This window comes from Onychostruthus taczanowskii, unplaced genomic scaffold, assembly GCF_017590055.1.
Source record: "Onychostruthus taczanowskii isolate IOZ18803 unplaced genomic scaffold, ASM1759005v1 scaffold17, whole genome shotgun sequence".
Taxonomy (NCBI): Eukaryota; Metazoa; Chordata; class Aves; order Passeriformes; family Passeridae; genus Onychostruthus; species Onychostruthus taczanowskii.
Genome location: NW_024498906.1, coordinates 13770679 through 13792240, shown reverse-complemented (window position 1 = coordinate 13792240; position 21562 = coordinate 13770679). Strand labels below are relative to the sequence as shown.

At 38.7% G+C, this 21562-nt stretch overlaps 1 protein-coding gene across 2 annotated transcripts in view; it reads left to right on the top strand.

The window, feature by feature from the left end:
- The first annotated feature begins 987 nt into the window (after nucleotides 1-987).
- Nucleotides 988-21562, top strand: part of DSCAM (DS cell adhesion molecule) — a 381330-nt gene continuing 360755 nt past the window's right edge. For both annotated transcript variants that reach the window (XM_041399843.1, XM_041399844.1), the window contains exons 1-2: nucleotides 988-1300; nucleotides 6746-6892. In XM_041399843.1, coding sequence (XP_041255777.1) covers nucleotides 6790-6892 — 103 coding nt within the window. In that variant the 5' untranslated portion in view covers nucleotides 988-1300; nucleotides 6746-6789. The remainder of the gene's footprint in view (nucleotides 1301-6745; nucleotides 6893-21562) is intronic.

The following is a 21562-nucleotide window of genomic DNA, read 5'->3' as shown; positions in this document are numbered from 1 at the left end:
GTCTCTGTGTTTGTGTCAAGCAAAACTGACCACTTTTTCTTTTTACAAGTGAGCATTATATGCAAATACAAAGCAGATTGGTGGTATTGGAATGTATCCTACCATTTTTTGGAAAACAAAAATCATGTGCTAGGCTTATCAGCTCTCCAACAGAGTTTAGAAAGGTACTTTAGAGGAAATGTTGGGGAACAATTAAACCACCTGGAGACATTAATCCCTCCAGTGAGAGCTGAATAGCCCATGGCAGAAGTGGCTAACGTGGTGCTCTGACTAATATTGACTCTTTGCAGTGATACAGATTCTTCAGTTTAAGGTTGGGAGTGTGACTCCATGGAGCCACATTGATGGCAGAACCAAGATTATCAGAGCCACCTGGGTCTAGAGGTCTTTGCTAGAAAGACCTGACCAAATGATATAAAGCATTTACCAAGCTGTATCTGTATTAAGCATAGACATGTGTTACTATTATGGAGTTCTGGGAGTTTTTTTTTTCCACTGTTTGCTCATTTCTTTTTATTACTTTATAAAAAATTTTTGCCATGCAAAGACTGTAAAAATAAATTTAGGGATGCTAAGAGAAACTGCCTGTGTTCCAGGCAGAAATTTAGTCTGTGGAAATTTCGTAAAGGCAGATTACTGACAGATTTTTGCAGGCTGCATGAAGAGGGCTCCCTCAAGCAAGTGCAGAAGTGAGCGGGTCTGTATCCGAAACACCGAAAGGGGTTTCTCATTTTACATTTGGGTACAAACCACTCACTCTGTTTAACCTGGCGGTATTTTCTTTAAAAACGAGCTACATTTATATTACTTTATTTATTTATTTTATTAGAGCTGACATCAGCATCCAGATTAGCTTTGATTACCTTTCCCGGGTGCCGCGTTTGACTCGGCGCCATCGAATCGCGTCGCACGCTGCTGAAATCCCTCAGGTTTTTAAGGTCTGTTCTTTCTAATTTTTTTTTTTTCCCCTTTTGTCTTGCAGTTTTCAGTGAAGAGCTACACGCCAGTCTCTATTTTGTCAATGCATCTCTGCAAGAGGTAGTGTTTGCTAGCACCACAGGGACTCTGGTCCCCTGTCCAGCAGCGGGGATCCCCCCGGTGACGCTCAGATGGTACCTAGCGACGGGCGAGGAGATCTACGATGTCCCAGGGATCCGCCACGTCCACCCCAATGGCACTCTCCAAATTTTCCCCTTCCCTCCTTCAAGCTTTAATAACTTAATCCATGATAACACTTACTATTGCACAGCTGAAAATCCTTCAGGGAAAATCAGGAGTCAGGATGTTCACATTAAGGCTGGTGAGTAGAATCTCTTGTTGGGTTTACGCAGGGAGGGATTTTGGGTGTTTCGAGGAGTAGCAGCAGGTATCAGTCAAGGGAGGTTGGCCACAAGTGTAACCTCTAAACTCTTAACAATATTAAGTGATATCATGAATTCTTTCCTCTCCTCCCCAGTTTGAATTATTTTGGTGCTGAAAAGTTAGTTTTCCAAAGATGAGTTGAGCACAAATATAAGAAGAAACGAACTGATAATCAAATCAACAATCAGACTATGCATGCACAATAAAGAACTGGGTGAGAAGAGGATGGATTTTGTATATGGGCTGGAAGAGAAGAGGAATGATTGGCCTAAAATCACACCCCTCCTCATTTGTTTGTCGTCCTTGTGCTTTGTTTTGAGAGAAATTTTTGTCCCTGCAATGATTCAGAAGCTGATGTGGGTCCACGGACAGTGCTTTCTCTTTAAGCTAAAATATGCAAATAAGCAGGATGGTTTTGCATCAGTTTTCTGTACTGACTGGGTCAGCCAGTGGGGAATTACAGAGGGATCAAAATCAGGCCTTTTGTTACAACACACAAACACATAACTGCACAGATTTTGAAGATTTTGGTCTATCTGCTTCAGTTAATTAAAATATTCAAACAAACAAACAATAAATAGTCTGGGAGCTGACCCTTGGCAAATGCAAATCCTTGGAAGCTCTTTGTTTTTGGTGCAGTTATGCTTGGCTTTTCTCAGAAGAGAACAACCTTTCCTCTAGAAATTTGTCTTCACAGGAGATTCACAGGGGAAAAAAAACTCTGAAGAGTTAACAAGGAGATGTGCCTGAGACTTTCTTTTTAAATAATAAAATGCACTCTCTTCTTCTTCACAATAAGTTAACATTCAGAGATCTGTAGTTTGTAGGCAGCTGGGAAGTAAGAATAAAAACCAGGTTTCCATGAAATTTGTGTCTCATTAAAATTTTAGTCTAGGAAAGTGGGTTTTCTTGCACAAGAAGCAACCAGTAGATGCAAGTTATCATGTTACATATATGGGGAGTTCTATGATGGTCTGTGCTTCTTATGAAATTATTTAGTTGTCCATAAAAAAAACACCCTTGAAAATCAAAGATTCATATGAACACACTGTAACCAACTTTATGTTTGAAACTCCGTTCTGGTTTTTGAGCTTTTGATTTTACTGTCATGGATTTGAGGGCAAGTTGTCTGGTAGAATTATATTTAGAGACATCATATTTATTTTTGTCTTTTCTGGATTTGTTAATGTATCTCCATTTTTAACATCTTTTGGGCAGTATTTTTTTCCAGGATTGCTTTCCAATTTTTATATTTCTTAGATTAACTAAGGTGGTGATACAAAGGAGGCTAAAACTTTCAGTTTTGCTGGCTAAGGCTCTGAGCCAGTGTTCCTTTAGGTCGAACATTCATCCATGGAACTCCAAAACAAGATTTCTTCCTCTGCTTGAGAAAGGAACCTTGAAAATAAAAAAAGAACCTTGGAAAAGGAGTTTGCTGTTGGAAGTGCAGGTGCTTGGCTCAGAAATTAACAACTCTTTTTTTTTTGCCAAGTCATAAATTTCCTTTCCTTTCCTTTCCTCTCCTCTCCCTCTCCCTCTCCCTTCCACCTTTTACCCCATTTCCACTAATTTACCAATTTAACTCAATTCCTCAGTTAATCTGGGGTTTGGATAACGAGTTCCCTTCCTTCACATGAGCTGATGCTGAGTGTCAGAGCTGTCCCTGTGCCTGATGGCAGGCCACAGCTACCAATGAGCATCTTTTCCAAGGGCTGTGTAACCCCTCAATCACAGGAAAACACAATTTGGAGAGTCTTCTGTGCATGGCAGTCAAGCATATTTCATGCTCAGATGATAAACCCTGGGTTGCTCAAATTTGAAATTAGAAGCTTCATTTCTTTATGTGGTGCTTGCAAATTGTTTCTGTTCTTGTGAAATCTGAAAAATATTTCAGACTGGCAGTAATTAGCATGATTTTGGTTTTTTTTTTTTTTTTCAAATTTCCTCCTTCCAGTTGCACTCCAACAGCAATTGGTTTCCTAAGAATGCAGAAGAAATCAGTGGATAATCTGGTCATAGCACACAGATTAATATGATTCTGCACATTCTCCAAGGCAGTTTGAGAAAGTCTGGAGCTCATTTACCTCTTTTCCCAGGAATATAGGGAGCAGATACAAAAATTCCAGCTCACAGATAATTGTAGTTGTGGTTTTGCACGGAATTTGGGATATAGTGCAACAAATATTTCCAAACTCTTCCCAAAAATCACACCCCCCCCAGCCTAGACATCCAAACCTAATCCTCTTCCATGCCAGTCCCACGGGAGTAAAGGTCTCCATTTTATCTTCAAGCTCTCCTGGGCAGTCATGGCAGTGAAGAGTCTTTTTTTTTTTTTCTTTAGCAAAGGCTGACATTCTCATATAAATTAATGACCTGGGGACTTGGGATTTTAAAAAAATATAATAGAAAAAGTAAAAATCAGCAATTTATTCATGGAAACTGTCAAAACTATGATCTGGAAATAGCTGAGGATTCTCGTAAGTCCCAATAATGTAAATTTTTTTAAGCAAGGAAATTAATAGACTTCCTTCCAGTTTTTGTCCCTCACATGGTTTCTGTGTAGGATTTTATTGACAAGATCATTTGGGCAGATCTTCAAAGCAGCCAACTGTTCTCAAAAGTGCAAAGACCTTCAGCAGTGAGTTTGGATATTGCTGCTGAACAGGCCTTTCCTGGAAATGATGGCTGGGGCAAGAGCACAGACACAAATCAGCCTCATTAAGATGATCCATGTGCCATTCCCTGGGTGTAGGACAAGGTCAGGGAACTGCCTCACCACAGGGCAGCCAATGCTGTAAAATCCCTGCATTAAAGGTGCTTTTAATACCAGTTTAACAGTCATAATAGAGTTAAGAATCCTAACCTTTGATTAGAAGTCAATTATTGCATTTTTAAAAACCAGCGGTGTCTATCTCGTAATTGGAAATAGATATTTTTTCCTTTCAAAAAAAGATATTTCATTTTTAATTGAACTTACTTATTTTTGGTTAGGTCTTCTACAAGTTATATTGTTATAGCAATTTTTGGGATGCAGAACTTCAATATTACTTTTTGCAGTGGTAACAATGGAAAATTTGATGCTGTTTGCATTTTGAAGGCTGTGGTTACATTTCATTACTCTGCCATTTTTTTTCTTGAAATACACCCTAAGTGGAGCAGACATTTGGAAATTCCAGTGCTCCTGGTGCTTAGAAACACTTTTGTAATGTCTGAAAAGGATTTACTGACTTTCCAGCTGGAATCAGTGGGGCTAAATGTATTTGTGTAAGAGCTTTTTCTGTGTGTGGACAGGAAATGTGGACAAGAAAATGGACAAGAAATGTCCCTGTAATGTGGCAGCTCAGCATTGCTGTTCTTCCCAAAAACTTTTACCCTCAGGCAGAAGCAGGTCTCAGGCACACTGAGAAATTTTCAGTGCACTCATCCCTGTTCTCATTGAAATGGTTTGTTTTGGCTGTGGTGATTCCCTTTTTTTTGCACCTTGACCTTGTGTTTCCATGGAGAATCTTTGTTGTGCTTGTCTGTCGTGTCGCTGTAGAAAACATCTCTCTCTTCTCTGCTCTGCCACCTTCTCCATCAACTCTTGCTCACAGAAATGCTCATCCCTCACTCTTCATGGAATTATTTCAGGATTTGCCTTCTTTCCATTCTCCTACCCAGTGCAACTTCATCTCATCCCAATATTATCAGTTTGGAGTGGTGGGAGTGATTTTTCCAGTTGTGCTTTTATCCTCCTTGTTCATCCAGTTGTTCTTTTTTCTCTTTTTTTTCCATTAAATTAATTCTTTCACACTCAAGACAAATACTGTGCTGATTCTAAACATTTTTTTAATCATGTTGGATTTTATTATAACGGGGTTTTTTTTTTTTCTTTTAAATACAATTGTGGCTTTGTTTCTGACTTTTTTTTCCCCCCCACTAACTGATCTCTTTCAGGGCTGGTCAATCAACTGTAGCTCTCTTCTTACTCTCATTTCTGTGTATTCCTGACACACATTTCTTTTTTTCTCTCTGTCACCTCCATTGATTTTCTCCTTTGGTTCTCACTTCTTCAAAACCCTAAATGACACTGACCTTCCCTTCTCCCCTCTGGATGTCTAACTCACACACAGCACCTGCATGTACCTCTGTGCTCTTTGACAGAGCACAAAACCCTTTGTGAAGGGAAATGTGGCTGGGGAAACTGCACAAGTAACATGAAGCATAACACCATTTACCCACATAAATATGCAGCTCCTACCTGAGCCTCCCACAATCAGGTGAGGAAAGAACACAGAGTAAGAGACGCAGATGCTGAGGAAGCAAAAAATCTGGGAATGTGTTGTCTTGTTGTGAAAAACGCCAATCACTTGTTTTTGAAATTTTAAAAATTTTAATAGTAATAAAATGGTTATAAAAATAGTAATATAATTAGAGTAATAAAATTTGAACAATTGAGATTAGCACAATATGAGACAATAAAAACAGAGATACGGACGTCAGGGTACCTTTTTCTGGGCAACACAAGCCTGAAATAGGACCCAGTTAACAGAGGATTATCCCTTAAAAATAACAGCCTGTTGCATATTCATACATCTCATACATAATGCATAAATTCCATTCAAACACAGGATTCTGTCTGGTCACTGTCAACTTCTTCCTCTTAATCCTCATGCCATCTCCTGTCTGAGCGAGGTGGGAAGAAGTTTGTTTTCTGCTGAGAAGGGAGCAATAAATTCCCTTTCTCTGAAGGATTTAGGTGTCCTGTGGCTTCTATCTGGTACAAGTCCTTTCTTAACCAAATATCTTACATAGCATAGTTTCTATTTTAACATATGTTATAACCTAAAACTATATTTCATACACTACTTAAGAAAATTAATACAGCATAACTTTCCAACATAACACATACAATATTCATTTTAATACTTGCGAAAAGCCAATCACAAAATGCACATTTTTCACATTGTTTTTTAAGTTCTCCTAAGGCTTCTGATGTTTGCATTCTTGTAACGAACTTCCTCACGTGTTTGTCTGTAAATACTTATTGTTTTGCATTCTTTTCTGAGAGAAGAAAAATTTAATAAACTGTTGGTTTGTCCAGTGTCATTGGAGAGGTAGCGCTGTCACCCTCCAATCCACTGTCACTTTTGAAAATCTACAAATGTCAAAGTCAGAAATTAAACAACCTTCTTTTTACCTTAAAAATTCCAGTATCCTTTTTTTTTTTTATTTTGTGTCCCATAACAACAGGAATGCTTTTGTAAGTGTGTGCCATTCAGAGGTGAGATCTCCCAGCCTGATTCTGGGGGCACTTTGCAGGGCTGGCCCAGGCAGCGGGTGAGACCTGGGGCTGCAGCTGGTGAAAGAATTTCTGTAACACAGCCTCCTCTTGTCCCTGCAGTTTTACGGGAACCCTATACAGTCCGTGTGGAGGACCAGAAAGCCATGAGAGGCAATGTAGCAGTGTTCAAGTGCATTATCCCCTCCTCTGTGGAGGCATACATCACTGTTGTCTCATGGGAGAAAGACACAGTCTCGCTTGTCTCAGGTAGGCTCTGATGGCTTTTTATTTATTTATTTTTTTTTTCCCCAGCTGGCAATGGCAGAGATGTATTGTGTTTGTGGGGTTCCCAGACGAAGGAAGAAATGATGAATCTGACTCTTTGTTCTCAGAAATTTAATTTATTATTTTAAGATACTATATTATATTAATGAATACTAAACTATACTATGCTAAAGAATACAGAAAGGATACTTACAGAAGGCTAAAAAGATAATGATGAAAACTCGTGACTCTCTCCAGAGTCCTGACACAGTTTGGCACTGGTTGGCCATTGAGTCAAAATAACTCACATGAAACAATCACCTATTGGATAAACAATCTCCAACCACATTCCAAAGCAGCAAAACACAGGAGAAGCAAATGAGATAAAATTGTTTTCCTTTTTCTCTGAGGCTTCTCAGCTTCCCAGGAGAAAAATCCTGGGTGAAAGGTTTTTTTCAGAAAATATGAATGTGACAGAGATGTTTCCTGTTTCTTTTTTCCACCCCAAATGCCTGATGTTTCCTTTGGTTCAATTATAACTGAGTGGGATGTCATCCTCCCAGTAATGTATTTCACTTCTGTGTTGCTGCATCCCTGTGACTCTGTGTGTGTGTGACATGAAGGCTTCAGACAGCCCTGCTTTTCTAGCCTGCTTGAGGGGAAAATAACATGGTTTTTGTTTTATACCAGACGTAAAACCAGCTTTTGGGTGCTGTGGCAGTGGGTTTGCATTTTAACTTTGATAAAGAGCTCCTGCATGCCAAGGAAATTTGAGTGTCATAAACATGTGCTGGGTTGTAATTGTTTTTAGTAGTGATGTTACTCACGGATTAGAAGAAATCCCGAGTCTGAATTAGTTTGGTTATGTTTAAATGAGGTATGTAATCAATATTTATAGTTTCATAGCATTTTAATCCCAAATATCTTCGCAGATAACAGTGGAGGCTTAAGTGCTGCCGTAGACTGAACATATTGAAGTGAAGCAATCTGTACTAAAGTAGTTATGTGCATTAATCTATTTACTGACAGAGGGAGAAAATGTGAGGCATTGTTCAGGAATTTGGGCAAAGAAAATCTAGCATTTTAAAGTGTAAATATTGTAAGAAATTCATCGGAGAACAAATAGGTAGGTGAAATATTTTCAGTATAGTACATATCTGAATTATAGATAATGCAGAGTGCAGCTGTTGTTGTACATCCAAATGATTTATGTGTGCAGAAATTGGAAATGTATTGTTCCAGGGCTGTGCAGAATGGAAAAAAAAATAGTCTGAGTTAAATATTGTGCAGTCTACTCAGGAATATGTTTGTGTTTATGATGCTCAAGCGTGTGGAAACGTTTCAGTACACCTCCTCAGTATATTAATAATTTTTATTTTCTGGCAAATTGTGTCATTGATGGCAATACCTGTGTCTCTATGTGGCTCATATTATAGATTTAATTTCTCTCCATGTTTTATTGACTCCTGACATTGCCTTGAAATATTTTTTTCAAAAATTGTAGTTCAAAGAAATTTCTAAGCATTTGGTAGATATTTCAAACCCACGTAATTGATGATCAGTTGTTCTGTGTTGCACTTTCTAAGCTTGGTAAATTCACTTCCTTATTATGCTCTTGGATTTTGATAATATCATAATTTTTTGTCACTGAGCAACTGCAGCTGGGTGTGTTTGCACAAAGAGGTCTGGAATATCTGAATTGCTGGGCTCACCAGCACTCCAGCCACCACAGGTCAGAGTTGTATTTAAATACAAAAAACACAAGCTTTCCATTATTCTGCATATTCTGATGCAGAATTAATGCATCAGTATATACAGAATAAGGGAAAGCTTGTGGTTTTTGCATTTAAAGAATGCTTAAGGTTCTCTGAATTATGATTGCAACTATTTAACACAACAGTGGATGGATGTGTTTATTTTGCTTCATTTTAAAATAATCTGCTACGTGGTGCACGTACATCTGTAGATGTGAGTCTTGGCTGGAGGAAAAAACATTAATTTCTTCAGGATTAACTACCTTAATTTTTTTTCTGAGTTTATACATTCCCTGTTGTAAGAAAATATGCATATTTTCTCTGGAAACATGGTCTGAGAGGACACAATCTGAGTTGCTTCTACCTCTGTGATATCTGAGAGTGGCTCAATCCTACCTTCCCCCTGGGATCAGGAGTAGGGGACACTCAGGTCTCTGTAATCTCCTTTTTAGGGAAAAAAATATGGCAGCTCTTCAAAACATCATGGCTGCCACTTACAGATAATTTATTTTTTATTAGCCTATATTGGTTTTCATCCCAGATTTTGGGGGAAAAAACTGTGTAATAACATTTAACTATATGGATCTAAATCTAATTTTTTTTTCCTTAATGCACTCTATGACAATGGTTGATAAGGCTACAATCATTAAAAATCTATTACAGACTTTAGCAAGTTTCTTATTATCTCACAATCCCTCAATTCTGCAGATGAGAATTTAAATGAAAATAAAACATAGTTCATTAGAACAGATGCAATAAAAAACCACATTTTAAAAAATTTTTTTACTGTCCAAGATCAGATTCTTTGGTCTTTCACACAGGAAAGTATTGGAAGCTATTAAGTACTGGAAAATATCAAATTCTCATTTATTTTTCTTTTTTTTTTCTTCTGATTCGTTGGTTATTCATTAACATCTTCAAAAAGGAGAGCCAGCTTGAGGGAAAAACTCTACTGTAAAAGGAAAGAATATAATCATAGTTATAAATATATATAATATATAATATATTATTATATAATAATAGTATGTTATGATAATATATTATATATATAATTACATAGTTATAAATATATTTAAGAGTGATGCTTACCATGGTTTGAAGAGGACAAGGTTTTTGTGGGGGGGAAAAAAAGGTAGTATTACTTGAAAAGAAAAGCAATGAGAAAAAGAAAGTGTGTGAGTGGTGAGGATAAAGATGAGAACATTTCCTGAAGGGAGCTGCCAAGAAAGATGGGGAGAGGCTTTTTACAAGGGATGGAGTGACAGGACAAAGGGGAATGGCTTCAAATTGTCAGAGAGCAGGTTTAGACTGGATATTACAGAGAAATTCTTCATCATCCTGTGATCATCCTGTGTTTCTTGCATTTCCACTGAGATGATAAAACCATTTCAAACAGAAGCCAGAGAAGATTTTTTTTTTCTTTTCTGGAGGACTTAAACTCCAATGCAGTTCTTCCAACAGCAACCTAGAGTAAATATTTCATATACCTATGTAATATAGTGTATATACCTATCTGTAGTCCCATTCTGACTACGAGGATAGAGAGATCTGGAGATGTAAGATGTACCAGAATCCTTTATTTCAGCAATTACTGTTGTAGATGCCAGTTCCTTCCTTCCTTCCTTCCTTCCTTCCTTCCTTCCTTCCTTCCTTCCTTCCTTCCTTCCTTCCTTCCAAAAAAAACAAACAAAAAAGTACAATGTTTTTATTTTTCTAGGGTAAAAAGATCCTGCCTTTTTGGAAAGAGTTTTAGAATGGTGTTCCTTTATTAAAACTGTGCAATGTTTTTGGTCTTGCCACAGTGTGCTGTCCTGGGCATATCTGTATATTTGGTTTTCAGGGAGCACAGTGATGTCCACAGTCATCCAAGTGTGTAATAAATACAGCTGGGCAAGAGCATCTTCTGTTTCCTGGCTGCAATTTTATGTCGTGCCTCCAGGTTATTGTAAAGTAATTGGGAGTTGAAACATATTAAGACCTATTACCAGAGCTTTTCCAAGGAGTATCCCAATAAATCACCCTCCATGTTCAATAAAGGGGAAGGTGCCCATGTTTGGAGCCAGAAATACCAATTTTTGTGACGTTTCCATGTGCAGCCTGGAAAGGTGTGCAGGGGCTTGTCTGTCTGTTAGGAAACAGCTCCAGAACTGGGGTTTTGCTCCTACATTTATTCTTCTGATATGACAGCAAACCTGAGGCCAAAAAGATTTTACAGGGTCTCCTCTAGAGGCAAAGATAGCAAGAAAAAATTTTAAATCAAGAGAAAAAAACGATTATTTGGGTGAATCTATTTTGAGAAAAAGCAGAAAACACTGAGCTCCAACAGCAAATACAGAGAAATCTTTTCATACTGGAAAACTCCATTTTGAGTAATAATGGTGAGATGGCATGCTCAGCTCTCTCCACTGGATACAGCTGTTTAACAATCAGATTTTGCAGTGGTGTCTGACAAGCTCTGAAGTGTCAGCAAAATTAAGGATTGATGGTAACTCTGAGAAGTCTCAAGGGGCTCACAAAGTGCAGGTAACTGCTGTACCAAGCTCTGCAGCTGCAGTTACAGGGTCTCTTTCCCTAAAATCCTTCTTTTCTGAACAATTTTGCATCATCAGTTGACTTGAAACTGAGTCTGAAATTAATTTGAATTATAATAGGGAGAGCAAGGCAGTGCAGTTTGCTCTTGTACCCATAACCAAATCCTACATGTTTTCATGAATGGCACTAAACATAAAAGCTTAAATCAGCCTAGAGCATTGTGTTCATCCTAGAACCACCCTAGAATATCTGATGGGTAGCTGCACATGGCTTGCTCAAAGGTCAAATTTCCTTTCCCTCTTCCTGCTTTCCTTCTCAAACCATTTCCAAAGAAAATAGACTTTTGGAATCAGCTTTGTGCTGACCTTGTGATCACTGAAAGCAGACTAAGACTTACAGGACCAAAATGCTCAGCAGAGCTGAATTTTTTGTAATAACATCCCAAATAACACCACCACCACCACCACCACTAATAATAATAATAATAATAATAATAATAATAATAATAATAATAATAATAATAATAATAATAATAATAACATAAACCCAAAGGATAATAAAAAAGTGAAGTGCCACAGCACAGATTATTCTTCTGCTCCTGTTGAGCCCCTCCAAGGCAGAGGGGAGTCAAGTGCTTGGCTCATTTCTTCTTCACACACTGAACTGTGAAGCTGGACTAGAAAGGAAGGTGAAATAACTGCTGATTGGACTGTGCTCAGGTGAAAGCACAGAGCAGAACCTTAATTAGTCCCACGGAGAGCAAAGGATGGGTGTGGTTAGAGGAGAAGGGATTACTGGAAGTGAGGGTCAGTGTAAGGGATCAGCAAAAGGAGAGGAGCAGAATGAAGAATGGATGTAAACAAAGCCTGAAGAATTAACTTGGGTCTGTCACCGCACTCTGTATTTCTGTTAGGAATGCCTCCTGTCCTGATCCTGATAACTGCCAGGGATTTTGGGTTTTTCTGTGTTTCTGAACAGTGCCAGGAGCAGGATCATGCCCTGACCTTTCTGAATTCCCATTTTCCTGTCTAGTGACACACCATGCAAGAATCTCTCTGATTTATACAGGGTCTGTGACTGCTTAAAAAAAAAAAAAAGTAGAAAAGGGGAGAGAGAGATAACAGCAGCTGTGCACAGTGGCATATTTGAGTGTGCACTGGCAGAACAGCAGCTCTGAGGAAAGGTGGCTGAGCATGGATGGAAGATGGTTCCCTGAAGGAGCCCTGTGATTGACGTGCTGGTGACAAGTGATGAGCCTTCCAGCCAGCCTCCTTCCCATCAGCCAGGAATTAGTCACGCTGGACCACAGCTTGAGAAGTGCCACCGATGTACACTGACCTACATTTGGCCTAATGAATTGCGTTATTTATTTACACACAGTTCCTCAAGTCTCCTCTTTAAAAGGCTCGGGGGCTCGTGGGTCTCTTTCTGCACAAAGGGCTTTTCTGAGCTGCCCTGGTTGGCAGCGAGCAGTCAGAGTTTGCCAGAAGTTATCACGTGGTGGCATCTGAAACACTTTGAGAGCTTTGGGCTCTGCTGGGCTTTGGAGATTACAGCCAGGGCTCAGTTTGCACAGGGCTGTACACAGTGCAAATAAAACAAACTCTTCATGGAGACTGGTCCTGTGTGAAGTCCTGTGATCAGAATTAGATTATTGCTGGTGACCACAGGGATTTAGTCCAGCCATTTGACTGAGGCTGGGTCTAGTAGAGATGAGCAATGATGTTTCTTGCTTTGCTTGGATGTCAGTGCTTAACCACAGCTGCCAAACCCCAAGCATTCAACATATATTTAACTTATGTCCGTGAATGCTCTACATGCAAGATTTCTTCTGGTTCCAGGTGGAGTGAGACGAGGATTATATTTTTTTTATGGTTAAATATCAGCAACATATATAAAATTTTAAGAAAGCTTTGTATATGTAATATATGTAACATCTTATATATAATATAATATATTATATAATATATATATAATATAATATATTATATAATATATATATAATATAATATATAATTATGTATATAAATAATTTGTGAACTACCTTCTCCCAAAAACATGTCAGTGAGGTTTAATTCTTCTCTTCAGAGTTGTATCAGCACTCAGAAAGTACAGCAGGCAAATCTCTCCCTGTGCTGAACTTCCTGCACTCCCTGGAAAGCTGATGGGAGCAGCATTCAGCCACTCTCAGGTCAGGCTGCAGGTTTGCTGTTACAGTAATGTGCTTTCTGAGCTTCCTAAAGTGCACTTGCCCATCTCTAAAGACAATATATTGCTTCCTCACTTTCTCTTTCAGCAAGGTTATTTTCCTGAGGGACCTAGGAAAAAATTATTTACTGCATTATTTAAGAAATGTCTAGTTTTCCACATTTTTCCTGAGAGCTCTGCTCTTTTAAGAGGACAGTGTCTCATAGCGGCAGAAATTTGAGATGGTAAAAAATTAGCACTTCTTGCTTGTGCAAACAATTTTCATGTTTTCCTCTGTCTGATGAACTAAAATTGTAACTGAGTGAGGCCACCTACTTCAAACAGTTCACTGAAGGAAATTATAAGTAACAAGCAATAGGACAAGAGGAAATGGCCTCAAGATGTGCCAGGGGAAGTTTAGGTTGGATATTGGGATAAATTTCTTCACTGGGAGGGTGTTCAGAACAGACTGCTCAGGGAAGGGGTGGGATTGCCACACGTGAATGTGGTACCTAGGGAGATGGATTAATGGTTGGACTCAGTGATCTGAGAGGTCTTTCCAACCTAAACCATTCCTCTGTCTTCTCTGGGCTCTATTTTTGTTTCCTCTTCATTGGAATTGGAGTATTTTGGTCAGGTGGATCATTTTAAAGTTATATCTCTGTATGGGCAGCATTGGATGCGAGGATTTCAACAGCCTGGTGGGAGTCAGGAGTTGGGAGCCACTCAAAGGGATGAAGACGGAAAACATCTGATCCACATGTCAAAAAAACCACTTTTTGTAGCACAGAGGAAAGTGAGCAATGTGGTTGTAGCACAGGAGTGGTTTCTGATCATTTACTCAGCACAGGGAAGTGAAATGCAGGTGTTAACATCACAGGGAGTGGCATTTCCCTGTAGAGGGAACTTGTGGATTTTCCTCAGTGTGACTGAACATTTTGGCTGGTCTGAGGGCAGAGAACAATGGTGGCTGTTTGTGAGAGATGGAGGAGAAAAATATCTTTAAGTGGGGTGTTGTGGTGGTTAAAACCCAGAAAGTCAAAATTTGCTGTGTCTCACCATACCCAGCAATTTTAATTCTAATGGGATTCACAAAGAGAAGCAGTGGCTTTGACATTTCAGTAACAAAGCATGTCTAGGAGAAAAATGTATCATAATTTTTCTTTTCCCTCTGTTGCTGTTGAGTTTTGGGAGCCCTTCATTTCCATCAGTGGGAGGGACTTTCCCTCTTCTCACTTTAAAACAAACCAAAATAAAAAACCCAAACCCAACAACCCCTAAATCCTTTTTCTCAATTTTTTCCCTCAACTCTTTAATTTATTTCGCCTCTACTTAAATTAAAGCATGTGAAAAACTTGATTGGATTCAGGTCCCCTTTAGAATTGCTTTTGCCTTCTTGAGAATTAAACAGAGAGAGAGAGAGAGAGGATTGCAAGTCTGCTTGTGGGTAAATTCTTCAAATATTTATTTTTTTTATGATTTATGCCCTTCTCTCTCTTTCCATCTCTATATCCATCAGTGTGTGTATACATATACATACATACATTATATATATATATTTTAATATATATACACACATATACTTTTCACATCTCTCCGTGGGCTGAGGCTCTTGTTGAGCCATGCATAACATTATCCAATCTGATGCCCAAACTGTTCTGTTTTACCACCTTGTTATTGATGTTGCCAGTCATGAAGAGGTTTCTTTCAGCATGGCTGAATTCAGTGACACAGTTAGTCTTTCACTGGAAATATCTGTGTCACATTATTTTCTCTCCAGATGTGCTTGAAATTTCTTTCATTTTCCTGGGTGAAACCCATTTTATCACCTGGCCAGCTTTTCCCAGCCCTCATGGTTTCTGTAATATTAATTCTCTCTGGGGCTTGAAGAGCCTTCAGATAAATATGGCCTGCATTTAACTGAACTCAATGTTTACCAGCTCTTTATTAAAGTGAAATAGGAGCAGACTGACTGCTAACCTTCCCAGGTGCTCACTCAAAATTCTTCCATTTTGTCTTTGCTCTTATTTCACCATTCTTCAGGCAGTTTTTTTGGTTCATAGATATTTTCTTGAATACTTAAGGCAATATTTTTATCTCTTTGGTTTAATTGCACGATTTGGGGTGGGGGTGTCTGATTTTACAGGCAGCAAAGCTCAGTGCTGTCAGATTTGGTAGCAAAATTCTACAAACAGGGATATGCTTTGACAAACCAGTGTGCTGGTTTTAGGTCCAGTTTTATGATTTATTTTCATTTTTGCTTTTTGAAATAGCGATTGCTGCCTTGTTTTCTTCCTTGTAAATCTCCCCTGCCAGGAGCTTGTGATCTTGTCACCTTCCTGAGCAGCAGTGGGTAAGCAGGTGACCACACTAAGCACTGAGTGCTTGAGGTTTCCCATCAAAACCCAGCCTAACCTGAGCAAACACCAACGAGCTGTGACAGCTTTGATGTGAGGGGACAAAATTGATGCATGAGATTCATTTTAATGAGTGTGTGCCTCGCCACTGGGAATCCTTTCTGCCTGTGGACGTGGTTTAGCTGCACTCTGAGGGGAGCAGGATGGCAAAACTGCCACCAGCAGTGATTCTCAGGTTATTTTTAATACATCCAAAGAGATATCTACAGGTGACATTTGGGAAAAAAGCAAACAAACAGAAACAGAATATTCTATTGTTGTGTGTTGTACCAGGTAACTGATTTCAATTAAAGCATCATTGTGGAGCACAGTGCTACTAAGTTGATAAATCCACATTTTTTTTTAGGGCTGTAGATGCTCACACAATGCTCATTTGGTTTGCCCTCCCCGTCAAGAGTCCAATTTTAATTGAGAGGCTCATTAGAAGAATGGCTCATTAGAAGGAATTGGAGGTGCCTGTCTGGAAGGGCTTTGTTTCATTTGCTGTGACATCAGTGTTGTACCTGGGCTGCTGATCTGTAAAGCCACATTTTAATTGCATGTGAGTTTTCCCTTTGGAAGAAGGTTGTGATGGAGGCCAGGTGACCTTTTAGTCAGAATCAAGTGAAATTTAAAGCCTGTGATCTGGTGTGTGAGCTCAAGCTGTGCTGGAGCAGATGCTCTGACCTGATGCAGAAAGGTGATAGATGCAAAATCTAAACATTTTATGTTTTGAGCAGTTGCCAAAAATACCTGGAAAACTTAAAGCCAGTGGATTTTTTGTAAGAGTGAGAGTACAGAAAAAAAGACTAAATTGTTTAGATGTTCTCTACCACCACCAAAATTGCATTATAGTTACAATTACAGATATTTTTCACAGACAGAGTAGCCGACCAATTTATTTTTTCATGGTGTTTTTTTTTGTTTAAAGTAAGTTCTGCCCATTCTTGCCATGCACTCAAGCTCTGGTGGTGTCGAATGAGTTGAAATGTTTCCTGTGGGCCACTGGAGACCAACATGATGCCAACGCTTTCAGCTGCCAGAGGAGTGTGATCCACAGAGACCTGTCAACAAAAGCAGGTCAACAGGATTGAGCAAGGCAAAAAAAATCAATAAATCTTTGAATTAATCATGCAGCTGCCAGGGAGAATTATGGGTGCATGAAATGAAGGCTGTAGGTATAGGTCTATGGCAACTTATTCTCTCCTACCTCATTGTGTCCTTTTCTGTGCCTGCAGGTTTTCCTTTCCCTGCTGCCATCTGAATGGCTCTGTGTTTCTTTGAGTACCTTCACGGATTACTCACTGTTCATTTTAAAGTAACCAATTCTGTTTTGATGACAGAAATTCCCCTTTTCTTCCTCTCTGTCTGCACTGTCACTTTTCTCACCGTTGCGTGCACTCGGTGAGAATTAATCCCGGGGTTTCACCTCCAGGATTGCACATCTTGTGCAGTGAATTGGACTGAAAGCCACTGCTGCCTGGGTGAACAGGGGAGTTAAAAATTCATGCCAGTGCTGCAGGTGAGGGGACAAGCCTTGTGAGCCCTTCTGCAGCAGCAGGGCTGGGGAGGGAGCCCAGCTCTTCCTCCCTGGGTGATGCCCTGCTCTTCCTCACAGGCAGCTGTGGCCACTGAGCACCCCTGCCGAGGGGGATGCTCCACACCCTGCTCCCTGAAGCTGGGATGCAGCCATGGGGAACTAAAAGGGCAGCTCGAGGGAGCAGTTTGACCCTGGGACACGCTTGGGAGGGATGTGTGGAACTGAGACTTCATCCCGTGGGTATCTCTGTGGTTTCAGCTCTGTGCTCCGGTTTCGTTCTCTCCTCCTCCTCCTCCTCCTCCTCCTCCAACTGATTTGTCTCTCATTGCAGGGCCCTGGAGGGATTGTTCTCTGCAACTTCCCCGTGCAAAACTCGAGTGTTTTACTGCTGCAGCTGCCGGGCTGGCAGCAAGATAGGATGGGGAAATGAACACCTAGGCATCTTTAAATCTTTGTTTCTGCTGCAGATGATGCAGAGGTCCCTCCTCTGTGCCCAGCTCGGCTCTCCAGCTGCAGAACTTGGTCCTGCACCATGCCAGGGATGCCTCCTTGGCTCCCTGCCCGGGGATCAGTGCTGGCTCTCTTCCAGCTGGGGCGCAGCCCAGTACTGGATGCTCACTCTCACTGCAAATTCAAATTCATTTCCCTCTTTCATCCAGGGCTTTCTTTGCAAATAGACACTGATATTCATAAAACCCCCAAGAACAATTGCCCTGCTGCTTGTGGAAGGTCAGGGCAGGCTCTGTTTGGGGATTACATATTCCAGCTGACATACAGCACTCTTGTTTTTCAATTGTATGCCTAGGGAATCTTTTTTTTTTTTTCTAAAGGTTTTTCCCTCCTTCTCCATTAAAACAGAGAATCAAATTCCTGACATACTCAGAAAATACATTGCAGTCCAGCTGTGGAGGTGATTTTTTAATTTTTGCACTAACAAAGAGACAAATAGATTATAGTTTTCTAGAGGAGACAGATTTTTTTTTTTTTTTTTGTTCTCCTTTTGTAAAATATCCTGCTGGTTAAATACCATTGTTTAGTAAACCCACATTTTATTCTTTAGAGAGACATAAACCATAGGAAAGTAACATCTTTTTTCTTCTGATATTTGTCTTGCAACTGATCCTCCAGGCAATACCTGAGTGATAATGATGGAAGAAATACTTCTTTCAGACTCACATTTGTTTTGTGCTTCCAAGAGTGCATTTTCTGTACTGAGCACTGAGAATCCTTCCATGTACTCCATTTTCCCATCCAATTTAAAACTGTTTTTCACAGAACACTGACTAAAATATATTTGTTTAAAAACTGAAGGGTATTTCTGATATGGAAAAGGAAAAATAGCACCAACTGAAATGCTAAAAATCACCATGTGGGTATACACAAAAAACTCATCTCTTAAATGTGCAAAATATTTTGCAGATTTGAAAAAATAATAAAACTATATAGATATTTTAAACTAAAGAAATGGTCATTGTGTTCTTCTAAAATCAAAACATTTCTGTAAAATAAATGTTTAATATAAAATTTCACAAAAGTCTCCATAAGCACTGATATTTTTACATGTATGTACGTGTATGTAAAAATATCAGTTGAAAATAAAAAATAAAAAATTGAAAGTATTGAAAATATTTTGATTTATAGTGTATTTATATACAAAATAAATACATTTATTTTTATATATTATATAATATATAATAATATAATATATAATAATATTCTATAATTACATTATATAATTATATGTAATATAAGATAATTATATTATATATATGATATAATTTTTCTATTTATAATATAAATATATAATACATAAATGTATGTATTTATATTTGAAATAGAATTAGAAATGTACTGCAAAATAATAAAACATGGAAGCAGCTGCAGATGTAGTGTCTAGGTTAGGAAAAAAACCAGTGGTGATAAAAGAAAACTGGGAAATAAAAAAATGCTAACCTTGAATTGTGTATAAATGGAGAAGTCTTAGGGAAGAATCCAGAGGAATAAGGGGATTGGTCATCTACACAACACTTTTTGTTCCGCTTAAATGTTTTTTGAATTCCTAAGTGTGCTGGATATCATTAACTCATTAACTCCTTGTGCTGAAAACAAATAAGACATTAATTTTTCTTGGAAAAATTCCATCAGAGCAACAGAAGCAAAGTTGATCCGCTTTTCAAAGTGCACATTTATGACCTGCTGAAAGGTAAATTCAGGGCTGGGAAGGCAGAGTGCATCCAGAAATAAGAAGTGATGGGATAATGTGTGCTGTGGCACAGCAGCCATTCAGCAGTTTTATAGAAGGGGTGAGGAAAAGAAAACCCCTCGAAATGTCAGCAGCCCAACAAGATCTTGTGAGATGCTCTGTGTGCTTTCAAAAGGGACTTCAGAAAAAGAAGTTATTCACTGGATTTTGGCCTTCCTTTTCTTTCATGTATCTTCTCCTTTCTTGCATGAGCTCTGTTTATTATTAGGATTTCTTTGCCCCCTCATCAATGGTTATTCATAGCACATTTTAGAGCTGACTTGTTTTTTGAGTGCTAAAGAAATTCTGTATCACAAACTCTGTCGAAAATCAAGGGAACCTTTATTTCTGCCTGTTTTGGCATCTTTCTTCCTTTATGAAAAGCTCAAAGCCTCCTTTTGGTTAATTGGAATTATCACTCTTGTGATATCTCTGTATCTCTTTTCCCTCTTTATATAGCGGGAAACTGAAAAGCAGAGAAACAAAAACTTCCTCAGTTTTCTCGCTGCAAATCCTCAGGCAGGATTTCTCCTGAAACCTTATTCTTTCCTTGGACCCATGGTTCCTGTTTCTTCCCAAGTACTAAAATAAGAAATAAGAGATGAAGTGTGAAGGAAGCACAGGAACCCCTGATGACTTGGTAGGACAGTTTTATATAATCAGTAATAAAGCCACAAACCAGTGCTTCACATTTCTGTTTGTGTAGCACCTGTTGCCTTGGTCTGGAATTCCCCATGTGAGGAGGAGGAAGAGGAAGTTCAGTGGGAGAGCTGGGATAATTAAACATTGCTTGTCATTAAAAAATGGCTAAAAATACTTAGCTAAAAGAGTCTGAAGTGTGTTGTCTTTTTTTGTTGCTTTCATTTAAATTTATTTTCTCACTACATCTGATACCTGATAATAAATCGTTGGAAGGAATCCAAAGGAGCAGAGGCCCATAATTATGAATGCCCTAAATTTTCTGTCTCCACCACCCCCAGACCTTCAAGTTGTTTTAATTAATGAAAATCAATTGCATTTAGAATCAAAACTGTCTTCTTCCTTACTGTTTTGAAGTGCATAATTCTTTTCTCTCTCTCAGGATTGATATCCTTCGCTGCCAGCTACTTTATTAGGAAAAATGTGTTTGTATTTTGGTTAAAAATGTTGTCTTGCTATTGAAAAGGTTATGTTTCAGCCAAAACAAATAAATAAAAAACTGCAAGGGATGCAGAAAAAACAGAAATTTTCCTTTCAATATTTTCAAAATTGCATATTTTCCTCTTTTCAATTAAAAGTGAAAGCTCTTTGAAAATTACCCATGTAATTCTCTAGGAAAAAAATATTTCTTAGGATAAAGAAGTTGTGTGGGTTTTTATTGATTGTTTATTCCATTACCAATCCTAGCAGGTTTTTTTGTTGGTTTGAGTTTTGGTTGTTTTATTCTTTTTTTGTTGTTGTGCTCCTTAATTTTTTACTTTCCTCCCTTAATTCCTGTTTTGTGAGAAGGAGTATTTTGAGCTAATGAACATATGGAAATTAGCAAACTCTGTCACATCCAAATAGAATATGTTCTGTGGAAAGAAATTGCCAGAGCTCAGAAAAATTTTGTGTTTAGCCATTTAACCACACCATTTATCCGGGATGGCCTTTTTAAATAAAATCAATGCTAATTTTGCATTTCCCTAATGGGAGCCTATTAAGCTGAGTACACAGGCATTTTTAACCTCAGACACGTTGCAGGGGCAAGTCAGCACTGGATTTAATCTGGTGTATTAATGAGGAACAGGGAAATTCTGTGTCTGGATGACTTGGATCCTGGATTGGGAAGGTTCAGACACTTCCCCCTTTAATAATTCACCCTTTTACAGTTATTATGGAGCATCATTTAATGCTGCTGCTCAGGGTTCTTCTTTTCTGGAGTTCACAGATGCCCATAAAATAATAATCTGGGTTGAAATTTGGCTCCAAATTATTTTTATTTGAACAGCAAACAATCTCTTAGGCCGCTGAAGACCTTTCAAGCCAGTATGGACAGGAATT